This window comes from Phoca vitulina, unplaced genomic scaffold (genome assembly GCF_004348235.1).
Source record: "Phoca vitulina isolate PV1807 unplaced genomic scaffold, GSC_HSeal_1.0 scaffold46, whole genome shotgun sequence".
Taxonomy (NCBI): Eukaryota; Metazoa; Chordata; class Mammalia; order Carnivora; family Phocidae; genus Phoca; species Phoca vitulina.
In genome coordinates, this window is record NW_022589749.1 from 11,409,330 (window position 1) to 11,422,323 (window position 12,994).

General features: G+C 52.6%; 1 protein-coding gene across 2 annotated transcripts in view; it reads right to left on the reverse strand.

Moving 5' to 3' along the window:
* SCARB1 (scavenger receptor class B member 1) overlaps positions 1–12,994 on the reverse strand; it is a 72,441-nt gene that overhangs the window by 25,795 nt on the left and 33,652 nt on the right. For both annotated transcript variants that reach the window (XM_032431366.1, XM_032431368.1), the window contains exons 2-4: positions 6,733–6,890; positions 4,922–5,063; positions 1,589–1,792 (exon numbers count right to left, since the gene is read on the reverse strand). In XM_032431366.1, coding sequence (XP_032287257.1) covers positions 1,589–1,792; positions 4,922–5,063; positions 6,733–6,890 — 504 coding nt within the window. The remainder of the gene's footprint in view (positions 1–1,588; positions 1,793–4,921; positions 5,064–6,732; positions 6,891–12,994) is intronic.

Sequence of the window (12,994 nt, forward strand, 5' to 3'; positions counted from 1 at the left end):
TCAACCATTATGAGGAGAGAGTAACAGGAGCCTGGAGACACTGGGGGTACGAAAAAGCGAATGTGTCAACACTGTTAAGTGGTGCCTGAAAAACAGTAGGAACTCCAAATGCTAGTCTTTATTATCATTATCATTATTATTATTATTAATAAAGGCTCCCCCAAAAGGACACCAGAATAATAATCACTACAGACAAAGTATATCAGAGACGGCCAGTTAGTATCCAAAGTATCCTCCCCTTCCTCCTTCGTAACAAAACCCAAACCTTACTCAGGGCATCAGCACAGCCGCTAAAAGGCTACATTTCCCAGCTTCCCTTGCAGCTAGGTGTGGCCACTTGACTAAGTTTGGGCCAAACGAAAGTAGAAATTGGTCTTCTCCCTCCCAAGGAGGGAGACAGCTGGGACATGCTGTTTTGTCCTCAACCCCCCTGCCTGCCTCTCCATCCCCAACCACTCTTCCTTCCACTTGTGCTTCCTGGAATGTGGATGTGGTAGCTGGTGCTCTAGCAGCCATCTTGGGCCATGTGGTAATCTGGAGTATGAAAACCACACCATAAGGATGGCAGACCAGGGTAGTAGAAGAATTCTGGATCCCTGAAGGATAGGAAGACACCACATCAACACTGAACAGCCACTGCTGGAATGTTATTTCAGGGTTTCCATTATACACAGTCAAACATATATTATAGGTATGCTACTCACTTTGTAATAATATTCATTTGTTTATAAGTTTACAAGATGCTTTCAAAGGAATCGTGTTGCTCCAAACTTGCCAACTTACCCACACACTCAGAACCTGTCATTCTGGTTAAAAAGGTATTGAGTGTCTATCATGTGCCAAGTACAGAAACATAATGTCTTCCTCCCCCTCCCCCCAAGACAGATCAGCAGAGCCCAAAGGGGAGGCCGAGGCTGGAGCAACCCAGAGGGCTCGTCAAAACCTTTGGTGGAGGAAGCCACAGTCAGGGGTCAGACTCTGCATCAGATCACGGCTCAGGAGCCCAGTTACTGCCAGGTGACCAAGGGTCAAGATCAAGAAAAAAGCAGGCAGGGGCGCCTGGGTGGCTCAGTTGGTTAAGCATCTGCCTTCGGCTCAGGTCATGATCCCGGGGTCCTGGGATCGAGCCCCGCATCAGGGTCCCTGCTCAGCCAGGAGTCGGCCTCTCCCTCTCCCTCTGCCGCTCCCCGTGCTTGTGCTCTCTCTCTCACTCTCTCTCTCTCAAATAAATAAATAAAATCTTTAAAGAAAGAAAAAAGTAGGCAGCTCAGAGCAATGTCATAGTCAACATCTGTGACTTGCCTCCCCATCAGCCTCTCCCCCTTCTCCCAGCAGCAGCCCCCAACTGTCCACACTCAGCTCAATCACGTTCTCAGAGCCTGGATCAAGCTGCACCTACATCTCTGCCTAGAGTTTTCAGGTATATGAGCCAATAAATTCTCTATTCCTCTTAAGCCAGTTCGAGTTGGGTTTTCTGCCATTTCCAACCCACTGCCCCCAGATCCCCAGCCAGGCTGCTAACCCATTTCCAGGCTGTATCGATGGAGAACAAGACACAGGCCCTGAACTTGTTGTGGGCCATGCTTACCTCTGCAAATAGCCCAAACTTGCCCTTGAATGGAAACATGTTTGGGAGGTACTTGTTGATGAGGTGTATGAGGGGGTCCTCGTAACCCCACATGATCTCGCCTACAGTGCGGTTCATGAAGGCGCGCTCCCCAAGTGTGCTGAACGCCAAGGTCATGATCAGCTTCAGGCTCATGGGCTTATTTTCCATCATCATCGCTGCAGCCTGCAGAGTGAGGGGACACTACATGTTACAGGCTACACACCAATGGGTCCATGCATCCTGGACTTCAAGCCAGGCCCAAGGTAGAGTTCATCAGGGGACATGAACTTGGGGCCCAGGAAGGTCCCTGCAGCGGGCATGTAGGGTGTCTGGGGCATCCAGAACCAGTCCCTTATCCTTCAGTAACAGGATCACCTGTGTTAGTGGATTTCAGGTGAAATTAACTCCATCCCCAGTCCCAGAGGCGGGCACATGGCAGGGACCTGGCCAATCAGAAACGTTCTTCCCTCCAGCTACAGTGATTGGTTCCGGAATGTGTAATGTGGCCCAATCAGAGCCCCAAGAAACGGGAAACATTCCCCTGGGGCTGTCAGATAGAAAGGAGAGCTTCCTGCTGCCGGCCCGAGCAGGGCACCAACACAGATCTAGGGAACCCGATTTGCACCCTAGATCAAGCCACACCTGAAACGAGCCAACCTCTGCCCTTTCAGTAATGTGAGCCCATAAGTTCCCTTTTTGCTTATGCCAGTTTGGAGTCCCTTTTATTGTCACCTTGCATCCAAAAGAATCTTAATGAAGACTCGACTCCACTTCCTGATATCTCCTTCCCACACACGAAGAGTCCCAAAGATCTGTTCTCCCCAATATCTGGGTGCTGAGAATGCAGGTGAATTTATTTTCTAATTTCTGCTTTCCTCTGGAGATACTGTCTTGGCACTTGGTTTATTTTTTAAAGGCACCTCATCCAAAAGTGGAAAAGTGAACACAGCCAGCATTTCCTAAAACCTGGGCCAAAGAGGTCTGGTTCCTTGGGAACTCACCAGGATCTCCTTGCCATTATAATCATTTTTGAAAGGTAATAAACACATGATTTTTTAAAAAATCACAAAAGAATATCGAAGAAACGTCCCTCTCCAACCCCTGACCGTCTCCTTCCCATTCTTCTCCCTCAAGGCCACCCAATGCTATGGGTTCTTTCCTCCAGAGACATCCACACCAGAGACCAGCAAACTATGGCCCATGGGCCAAAGCCAACCCACCACCCATTTTTGTACAGTCTGAGAGCTAAGAATGTTTTTTTTTTTTTATATTTTCAAATAGTTGGGGGGCGGGGAAGAATATTTGAAAAAACATGAAAATTATATGAAATAAAGTTTCATTGGAACATCTCCATGCCTCCTCCTTTATATTGCCTTTGGCTGCTTCTGCATGAGCAGTTCCAACAGAAATCACGTGGTCCTCAAAGCCTAAAATATTTACTTTACAGAAGAAGTCTGCCCACCCTGCTCGAAACATGTAAATAAAAAAGCCTGTGTGTATAAGTGGGTGTGTGTGCAAGTATTTCTCCTTTTTAAGTAATAAGGTGTGGCACCGTACGTGCGTTCTGCACCTTGCCTCTCCCTCACTTAGACCTCAGGGACTGCTCCGGCCCTGGCTGGCTGCCATAAATTACCACAATGAAACATGATGGAACAATATTTAGGTTGTTTCTAGAAGTTTGCTCTGACAATGAATATCCTTGAGTGCAAGCATCTTTTACGTGTGTGGTTCTATCAAGAGGACACAGGGCGCCTGGGTGGCTCAGTTGGTTAAGCGACTGCCTTCGGCTCAGGTCATGATCCTGGAGTCCCTGGATCGAGTCCCACATCAGGCTCCCTGCTCGGCAGGGAGTCTGCTTCTCCCTCTGACCCTCCCCCCTCTCATGTGCTCTCTCTCATTCTCTCTCTCTCAAATAAATAAATAAAATCTTTAAAAAAAAAAAAAAAAAAAAAGAGGACACATGCCTACGAATGAAATTTCTGAGGTCCAAGGCGTGTGCCATTTCTATTTAAAGTCACCCCCTTCCAACAGCTCATACCAGTTCTGTTCCTCACGACGGTACGGGAGAGCGTCTGTTTCCACAAATGCTCCTGACCCCTGGGGCATCATCACGCGGTCTTTGCCAACCTGGTCGGTGGGGGCAAGTGCCTTCACTGCCAAAACTTAAGGATGTAACTGGGGTGGGGGTGGGGGGCGCGCAGGGGCGGGTGGTGAAGCTGTAAGGTTTCGGGGCATATTTATTCTTCCGTCCTGTCCATCCAATGGACTCAGCAGGCGAGTTCGCCTCGGATCCAGAGCCCAGCCCAGCACCAGCCCCAGGGTCACTGACAAGTAAACAAGGTAATATGTGTAAGCCCATAAGCCCTAAGTGCTGACACACAGTGTTTGCAAAGAGTTAACACAACAGGCCTGAGGCCACTCTCTCTAGAAAGGCCTGCCGGCAAGGTTGACCCTCAGCCTGCGTCTGGGAGCTTGGGTTTCGAGGGAGCTCCCACCACTCCCTGACTGCTAAGGGGGGGCTCGCGGTGTCTGGACTGCGTCTACGAACTGTATGCTTTATGCTGACCACCTGTCTTCCTCCTGGGGAGGTGGATTTTGGTACATGCCAGGCAGAAGGTGCTTCTGTGACCAGCCCCCAATAAAAAACCCTGGGCACGGAGTCTCTAGTGGTTTCCGTGGTGACAAACCTTCCCAGGTGCTGTCAGGGCTTGTTGCAGGGTGAATTGGGGGTGGGTGCCTGTGCGGCTCCCCTGGGAGAGGACGCTGGAGGCTGGAGGCTGGCCTCCACCCCATGCGCTTTCTCCCTCTGCTGCTTTTGGTTCTGCACCCTTCTGCTGTAACAAATCAGAGCCAAGAGTGGGACAATACGCCGTCTGCGAGCCTTCCCAGTGAGTCAGCAAGCCTGGAGGTGGTCTTGGGGACCCTGGCGCACAGGGCCAACAGTCGGTAAATCCAGCTACAACTATGACCCCCACCTACAGAGCACGGAGGCCCAGCTGCAAATGGGGCAGACGAGGACGTGGCCTGGGGGAGCCCCGTGCAGCCCCCACTAGTACCTCCCTGTGGAGATTCTAGATTTGTAGACTAAGATGGGAAAGACAAGAATTTTGGCCGGTACCCCCAAAGCAGAGACAGGAGGATGCACCTGGGAAACTCGATGGGCTGTGAGTCGGGCCCCATGAGCTGCCGGCTGCCCCCCGTGCCCCCCACCGCGGGGCGGCCCACGCAGGGGGCAGGCAGGACGAGAGAGACGGAAGCCCTCAGGCGCAAGGTGAGGGCTGGGACAAGGGGCGCGGCCAGGGGCAGCCTTACCAAGACCAGGATGTTGGGCATGACGATATAGTCGCTCTCCAGGCCATGGGACTTGTCGGGCTGGAACTGGAAGCTGCGATACTCGAGGAATGACACTGTGTCATTGTCATTGAAGGTGATGTTGCTCTTGTGCCTGAATTCCCTGCGGGCGGGAAGCCGGTGGTCAGTGGGGCCCGGGCACACAGGGACGGGGCGCCCGCCGGGAGCCGTGGGGCCCTCGGCCCAAGGCGGGACCCTGTGAGGTTCATCAGAGCTACCCCAGAGAGCACCCAAATCCCGACACACCCCCTCCCCCCAGCCAGGCGCCACCGTCCTTCACAGCAGCCTCCCCCGCGCATGCGCCTGCTTAGGGAGACAGCGCAGCACAGTGGTTCGGAATGTGCACTCTGGAGACGGAGGGCCCGGGCTCCCATCCTGTCTCCATCACTTACTACCAGGGCCTCCGTTCTCCCATCTATAAAATGGGGGTGATAACAAGAGCCACTTCGCAGGGCTGTGGTGAGCCCTGAGTGGGTCAGTGCATGTCAAGCCACCAAAGAGCGGCCCGAGGCACGGAGGACAGCACGCGAGTACCAGCGGCTTTTCGTGGCTGCTGCCGTTATTCCCTCTTGTCTGCAATCCATTCTCCATAACACAGCCAGAGAATCTTTGAAAAGTAGAAATGAGATCATGTCCTTCTCTCCCCGACAACCCTCCTTTGCATACAGGATAAAATCAAGCTCCTAATGTGGCCTCCGAGATCCTCACCACCCGACCCCGTCCAATGCTCGGGCCTCGTCTCTGCCAATCTCCCCCTCACTCATACCACGCCAGCCACTCAGGCCTTCTCCTTCCCGGACTCCCAGACTCTGCCTGCCTCAGGGCCTTTGCACTGGCTGCCACCTCTGCCTGGGGCCCTCCTCCCCCCACATCTTCACACAGTGGCACCCCCTTCTCACCACCCACGTTTAGGGGGGTGTCCCCTTGGCAGAGGTCCTCCCTGACCCTCCAGTTAGACCAACCCTGCCCACGCCCCTCCCTCCAGCACCCTCCACGCTTCACCCTCCTTGCTCTCACCACACTTATAGCCACCTGATGTGTCTAAGAGTTTACTCTCTCCCATCAGACGTCAGCTCTGTGGAGCAGGGGCTCGGGTCTGGCACGGTGCCTAGTCCACAGGAGGTGCTCAGTAAATGCTTCCAGAATGAAGAAATAAATATAAACTTTGGCAAGCCAGGCTCAGCTCTGACACAGAAGCCTTCCACGGACGAGCTTGGCAGGGACGGCGATTCTGTGACAGGGTCCGTGCCCGAGGGCAGAATGGGCAGGAGCCGGGAATCGGGCCTTCTACCAGAACTGTCCTCCCTCATCTCTCGGAAACCTGCTCCGGCAGATTCAACAAGCCACGCTCTCCCAAAGACCACGATCCAGCGAAGAGGTGGTGGCAGCAGTGGTAATAACACGCTAGTAACAAACGTTTACGGGGCGCTCACTGCGTGCCAGGCACTGTGCTAAGGGCTTCCCGCTATCTCATCCAGTCCTCACAACCACCCCAAGGCGGAGACTGTCATCCCCATTTTACAGATGGGGAAACTGAGGCATGGGGAAGGAACGCCCCTTGCCTGCAATCAGAAAGCCACAGTTTAAACCCAGGAGGTCACTCTGCAGAGTGCACAGTCTCAACCACGAGAACACCAGACTGGGGAAAGCAGACTGACCCTGAGCAAGCCCCTCCACTACTCGGGGCCTCGGTTTCCTCATCTGTAAAATGGGGTCCGACCCCGCTAAGACGGCCCGCCTGGGAGACCCAGTCCAGCCCCCTCTGTCCTCACCTGTACACGTAGGGCCCGCGCTCCTGCACCTGCGGCTTCTCCCCCAGGAGGATGGCATCGGGGTTGACAATGTCGAAGAAGTAGATGGACAGGTAGAAGGGGACGGGGATCTCCTTCCACATGTTGAAGGACAGGCTACTGGGGTCGATGCGCACATTCTGTGGGGGGCAAAACAAACACGCCCGTGAGTAGGGTGAGCGGGGCCTCCCCTCCATGCAGCTAGAACAGCTGTCCAGAGCCGGGTCCCTCCCGGGTCCCACCATCATGTCCGGGAGGTGGCCCCTGGCGGTGAGGAAGTTCCCCATACACGCTGCTCCAGAGTATCAGTTCACAGGCAACACATTCTTGCAGATGCTACTTTTGTAACCGTGTTTTAGTAACAGTAGCCTGATCAGACACCAGGAAGCAGCTGCTGCTGGAATACTCCACCTGTCCAAATGTAGCATTCATTCATTCAACAAGCTTTTACTGAGCACCTGTTATATGCCAGGCACTCTTCCAAGGGCTGGGGATAAAAGAATGAACAAGACAGACCCCACTCCCCAACTCTGTGGGGTCTTCAATCTAGCAAGGGAGAGGCAGGTGTTAAACATGAAGGTACAGTAACGTGTGCCTGTGTGAGAGGCAGGGATGGGGAAGGGGATTGCAACTTTAAACAGAGTAGTCACACAGGTGAAACACAAGCAAAAACAGAAGAAAAATTAATAAATAAATAAAAACAAAAGGCAGTGAGGGGGACACGTGGATTTGGTGGACAGGGGGGTAATTCCACATAGAAGCAAGGCCAGTACAAAGGCCCTGAGGCAGGGCGGTGCTGAGACAGAGCTGAAGAAAACAGGTCTGCAGCCTGTCTATCAGATACACTGGCCTCTCATCCCCGTCTGGCTCCTCAGCTCTGCAAGTCCCTGTGTCACAGGGAGGTCCCCCCAGTACCACCCAATCCCCCCCCAACTGGGCCCGGCCACATCACGGGCCCCACAAGGCTTCGAGCCTGGGTGGGGCAGAGTGACCCAGCCCATCAGAGTGAGACCCAATACCACAAAGCGAGGTCTACAGGGTGGCTTGCGTCACCTTCCATGTTCCTTCAAACATGGCCTTCCAGAACAAGGCCAGCCACCTTTTCTGTCCCCAGACAGCCAAAACCAATGGGCAGAGGCTCCAGGGGAGGCAGAAGGCAGGAGCTCACTGGTCTGGCCCGGCCCCATGTCCCCAGCCAGCAGACTCTGGGAAGGAAACGATACAGAAGCAACCAGACCTCAGGGCCACATGGGCAAGACAGTCACCTCTTGAGCCTCAGTTTCCCCATCTGTACAATGGGGGGCCAGGAGCCTCAGCCATTTCTCATTTCACCAACATGACATTTAAATGAAGAAAAGTTAAATTCATTGCCAAGAATAAAAAACTAGAAGATGTCACATAAAATCTGGATTTCAGGGTATAATAATAATCATTTATTGATAAACACATCTTCCTACCTGCCATGGAAGCCACACGATCATTCTTATAACCTGAGCATCTAATACAGGCAAATAAAGGCAACTAATAAGTGTGATTTGAACAAAGCAACAAAGACTCTGTGGGATCTCCGTATTGTTTCATACCAACAATTTATTTTTCAAAATCGAGCACACCCGGGAGCCGATCGAACACACACCTTGGGGCCACACCTGGCTCGTGGGCCGCCCTTTGCCGCACCTGCTGGCGCACTTGACCAGCATCATCTCCTGGATGATGGAGGGTGACCTCCCCGTGTTTCTAAGGGGGAAACCGAGGCCCGGCACGGTTGGGGGGCTTCCCCAGGCCCCACAAAGCAGGTCCAACAGCAGAGGCATGGGCACAGGCTTGGCAGATGGAATCCAACCTTAGGCGAGAGGCTGCTGGGTGGGAGTGGGGTCCACCCAGGATGGAAATCCTCAAATCTTCAACAGGGAGGAGCGACAGAGGGAGATGGTCCCATCATGCCTCTCCACCATCCCCTCCCCACAGAAAAGACACACACAGGGCTAGTAACTAGGGGTCCCCTGCCTGTCCTGGCTTCTGCCGGCAACTCCACCAGGAAAGAACGTGACCTCAGTCCCACTTCCTTCTTCTGTGTGTGTGTGTGTGTGTGTGTGTGTGTGTGTGTGTGTGATAAAAACACATAAGATCTACCCTCTTAGCAAATATTTGAGTGTAGGATGCAATCTTGTTAAGTGGCCACACTATGGCGTACAGTAGATCTCTAGGCTTACTCGTCTTGCATAACTAAAACAATAAAAGCCATCATATGGAACGTTCTGGAGGTGATGGATATCTTTACACATAGATTGCGGTGATGGTTTTGAGGGTGTATACTTATCTGTAAACTCATCAAGTTGTATACATTAAATATGTACAGTTTTTTAAAATGTCTATCATACCTCAACTAAGTGGTTTTTAAAAAGACAGTTTCCTGGGGCACCTGGGTGGCTCAGTCGGTTGAGCGTCCAACTCTTGATTTCGGCTCATGTGGTGATCTCAGGGTCGTGAGATGGGGCCCCTCGTCGGGCTCCGAGCTCCGTATGGAGCCTGCTTAGGATTCTCTCTCTCCCTCTCCCCCTGCGTGCATGCGTGCTCACTCTCACTCTCTCCCTCTCTCTCTCAACCTAAATAAAATAAAATAAAATAAGTTTCCAGTTCCTGCCTCGCTCCCCAGCTCTGTTTCTCAGCTGGACCCAGAGAAATCTTCAGAACTCCAGAATCCCTCATCCACTCTCCAGTACACTCTGCTTCGGGGACAAATCACAGCCAAAGAAATGAGTCACCAGATAAAGCCATGTGTCCCTCTCTCTCTCCAACAGAAGGGGCTTCCAGGCTCTGGGGGTCCACCCCATTCACTGGGCACTCGCTCACGGGGAGTATTCGATGGCCCAGCTCTGCCTTCTGGCTGGGTGACAGCAGATAAGTCACCACTCCTCTGTGAACCTCAATCTCCTCATCCATAAAATGAGCACAATGATAGAGCTGGTGTGAGGTTGAACGAGTTTGTATAGGTAAAGTGCTAGAACAGGATATGGCAGAGCCCCAGGCATCTGGAAGGTCAGTCAGGTAGTCACCTGGCTTGAAGTAACCGACTCCTCTTCCTCCCCGTCACTGACACTGCCCCACCCGCACTCACAGGTGGGGACAGACTTTGCACTGGTTTTGATCGGCATCTGAGCAGAGGCAATGAGACCAAGCAGCTGATTAGACAGCAGCGCTGGCCACGCTCTCGGCCTTTCACCTGATATGGCTCATTCTATCCTCACCCCCTCCCCCAAGGTCAAAGACCACGGCCCAGAACACAAAGACTGGAAGAGAGGGCCAACGTGAGCCCTTGCAGGACACCACTGCCGCTCACCCAACCGGACCCTCCGAGCCCATTCCTGGACCGTCAGCAGCGCTGCCCGGAAGAGGAAACATGTGAGCCGAGCACTGACGAAGGGAGTTGGACTTGGCCGGCGAAAGAACATGGGGAGGGCATTCCTGGCAGGGGCTGCAGCCTGTGTCCAGGCTAGGAAGCCTTTAGGAGCATGGCTACCTAAATGCCCATCAACAACAAAAATGTTCTCAAAACATATTTTAAGGGCGCCTGGGTGGCTCAGTCGTTAAGCGTCTGCCTTCGGCTCAGGTCATGATCCCAGGGTCCTGGGATCGAGTCCCACATCGGGCTCCCTGCTTGGCGGGAAGCCTGCTTCTCCCTCTCCCACTCCCCCTGCTTGTGTTCCTGCTCTCGCTATCTCTGTCTCTGTCAAATAAATAAATAAATAAATCTTTAAAAAAAAAAAACATATTTTAAAACAACTCCAACGTCCCTCGACAGATAAACAGACCGCCACGTAACTAAACAACGGGGCACTACTCGATCACAAACAGGAAGCGACTACTGGTCAGTCCAGCACATGCATGAACCTCCACAGCATATGCTGAGTAACAAAAGTCCGCTGCAAACAGCGACATACTGCATGAGTCCATTTATAATAGGACATCTGGGAAAAGGAAAACCATAAGGACTGAAACCAGATCAGTGATTGTCACAGGGCTCGGGCAGAGGGAGGGGACCGACTGCAAAACGGCAACAAGAAACTATTTAGGGTCATGAAAACATCCCATCTCTTGATTTCGGGCGCCACATAGGTAAGATGTACACACCTGATAAAACCCATCAGGCTGCACACCTAAAAAGGATGAACGTTCTGGATGCACCGTGAAAACATGATGCTAGCATTTCTTGACGGTTTAATGACTTAGGATTCACATACCATACAATTCACCCACTTCAAGTGTCTAATTCAATGGTGTGGATGTGCGCACAGAATTGTGCAGACACCACCACGGTCTAAGGCCGGAACATATTCATCACCCCAAAACAAAACCCCGTACCCATTAGCAATACACTCCCCCAGCCCCTGGCACCCCCGCGTCTACTTTCTATCTCCACGGATTTGCCTTTTTTCCAATAAACAGAATCCTACAATACGAGTCGTCGATTTACGTCCATAACACCCAATTTCTTAAAAACAAGCAGACGTACGACCAAGGCCACACGAGGTTTCTTCCCCCCAGCACCCTGTTTGCAAGGTGCATCCATAACGTGCCTGCTTTTCAAGAGCACTTTGCTGAGTTTTATCAAAGGTCTACACCTCCCTTGTATGACAAGCAAACTCAAGAGATGGAACATCTTCATCACACCTGTTAAAAGGCGTGTGTGTGAGCACACCTGTGTTCACTGCATTCTGTGGGACGTGACTCCGTCTTAATGAGGAAAGCGGGTCCGCACCACGGATGAACCTGGAGGACGGTATGCTGAGTGACAGGGGCCAGCCACGGGACAGATACCGCGATTCCACTTAGAGGACGTCCCTAGAGACGCGAAACTCTATCCTCTTCCGATCCGCCGGCAAGATGCTGGCCCCCACCCACCCCAATCATTCAGCAGCCCGCTCTCGGAGCTCACGAGCAGAGCTGACTTCTGCACACACCACCGCGGGCAGAACAAACGGACCAGACGTACTGGGGGAAGTCTCAAAAGACCTGAGTAAAAACAGACAAGCTGCAGAAAGACACAGTTGGGATGGGCCTTTTTATAGGAATTTGTCCAATATACAAAATAATGGGCAACCGTTGATGTCTTGAAAATAAAATGAACATAAAAGCTGCCATCTTAACACTGGCCTGCAAGTCCCTCGGCCTGGTCTGGCTCCTGTGGCCCCTCTGGGCCTCGCATCCTGTCCTGTCCCTGTCATTCACTCAGCCCAGTCATGCTGGCCTCCCTGCTGTCCCTTATATATGCAGGCAAACTTCTGCCCCAGGGCCTTTGCACTAGCTGTTCTTTCTGCCTCTCATGTTCTCCCCAAGGTGGCCACGAAGTCAAATCTCTCACCTGATCCACCCCAAAATTCCTGAACTCCCTTAACCTGCTGTGTTTCCTGTGGTCCTTGTCGCCTATGTCTACTGTCCTTTCTCTGTCTCCCCTACTAGGTCATAGCCTCCCAAGGACAGGATCTTCATCTGCTTAGTTCATTGATTCAGCACAGAACAGTGCTTGGTACCCAGAAAACACTCAGCAAATTTTTGCTGAGCCAACAAGCAGTGTGAGCTCTAGAACACTAATATCGACATGGAAATGACCGGAGAGTAGTTATCTGCTTCCTCCTTTGTATGTGTTTTAAACAGCTCCTACCTAAGGGAGATTTTTTTTTTTTTAATACATAGAGAGCAGGGCCTATTTGGGGCCCAGCCTGGGCCAGAGCAGCAGCTCAGGGGACACGGGATGGCAAAAATGACAATGTCACATACATTAACTTTTAGCTATTAGTCTATGTTTCAATTAAGTCAATCTTTACAATTACAATTGTGGTAAAATTCTCTGGCTTCATGAGCTGCAACCGCACAGGCCAGGCCACCCTCCATGCGAGGGTGACCTCCACAGGCTCCTCCGTCAGCCGCCATCTCCTCTCCAGGCTGGGCAGGGAGGGGCTCCAGACACTGGGGGCGGGTCCTGGGTCAGCCCTGCCCTTCACAGAGAAGCCAAAGGGGGATCGTGGGTCAGCCTTGCACTTCACAGAGAGGCCTGAAGGGGATCCTGAGTCAGCCCTACACCTCACAGAGAGGCCTGGGGCAGATCCTGGGTCAGCCCTGCCCTTCAGAGAGGTCTGGGGTGGATCCTGGGTCAGCCCTGCCCTTCACAGAGAAGCTGGGCGGGGGGGGGGGGGGGGGGGCGGGGGGGAGATCCGACGCCCGGCGAGTTGTGGGTGGGGCGGGG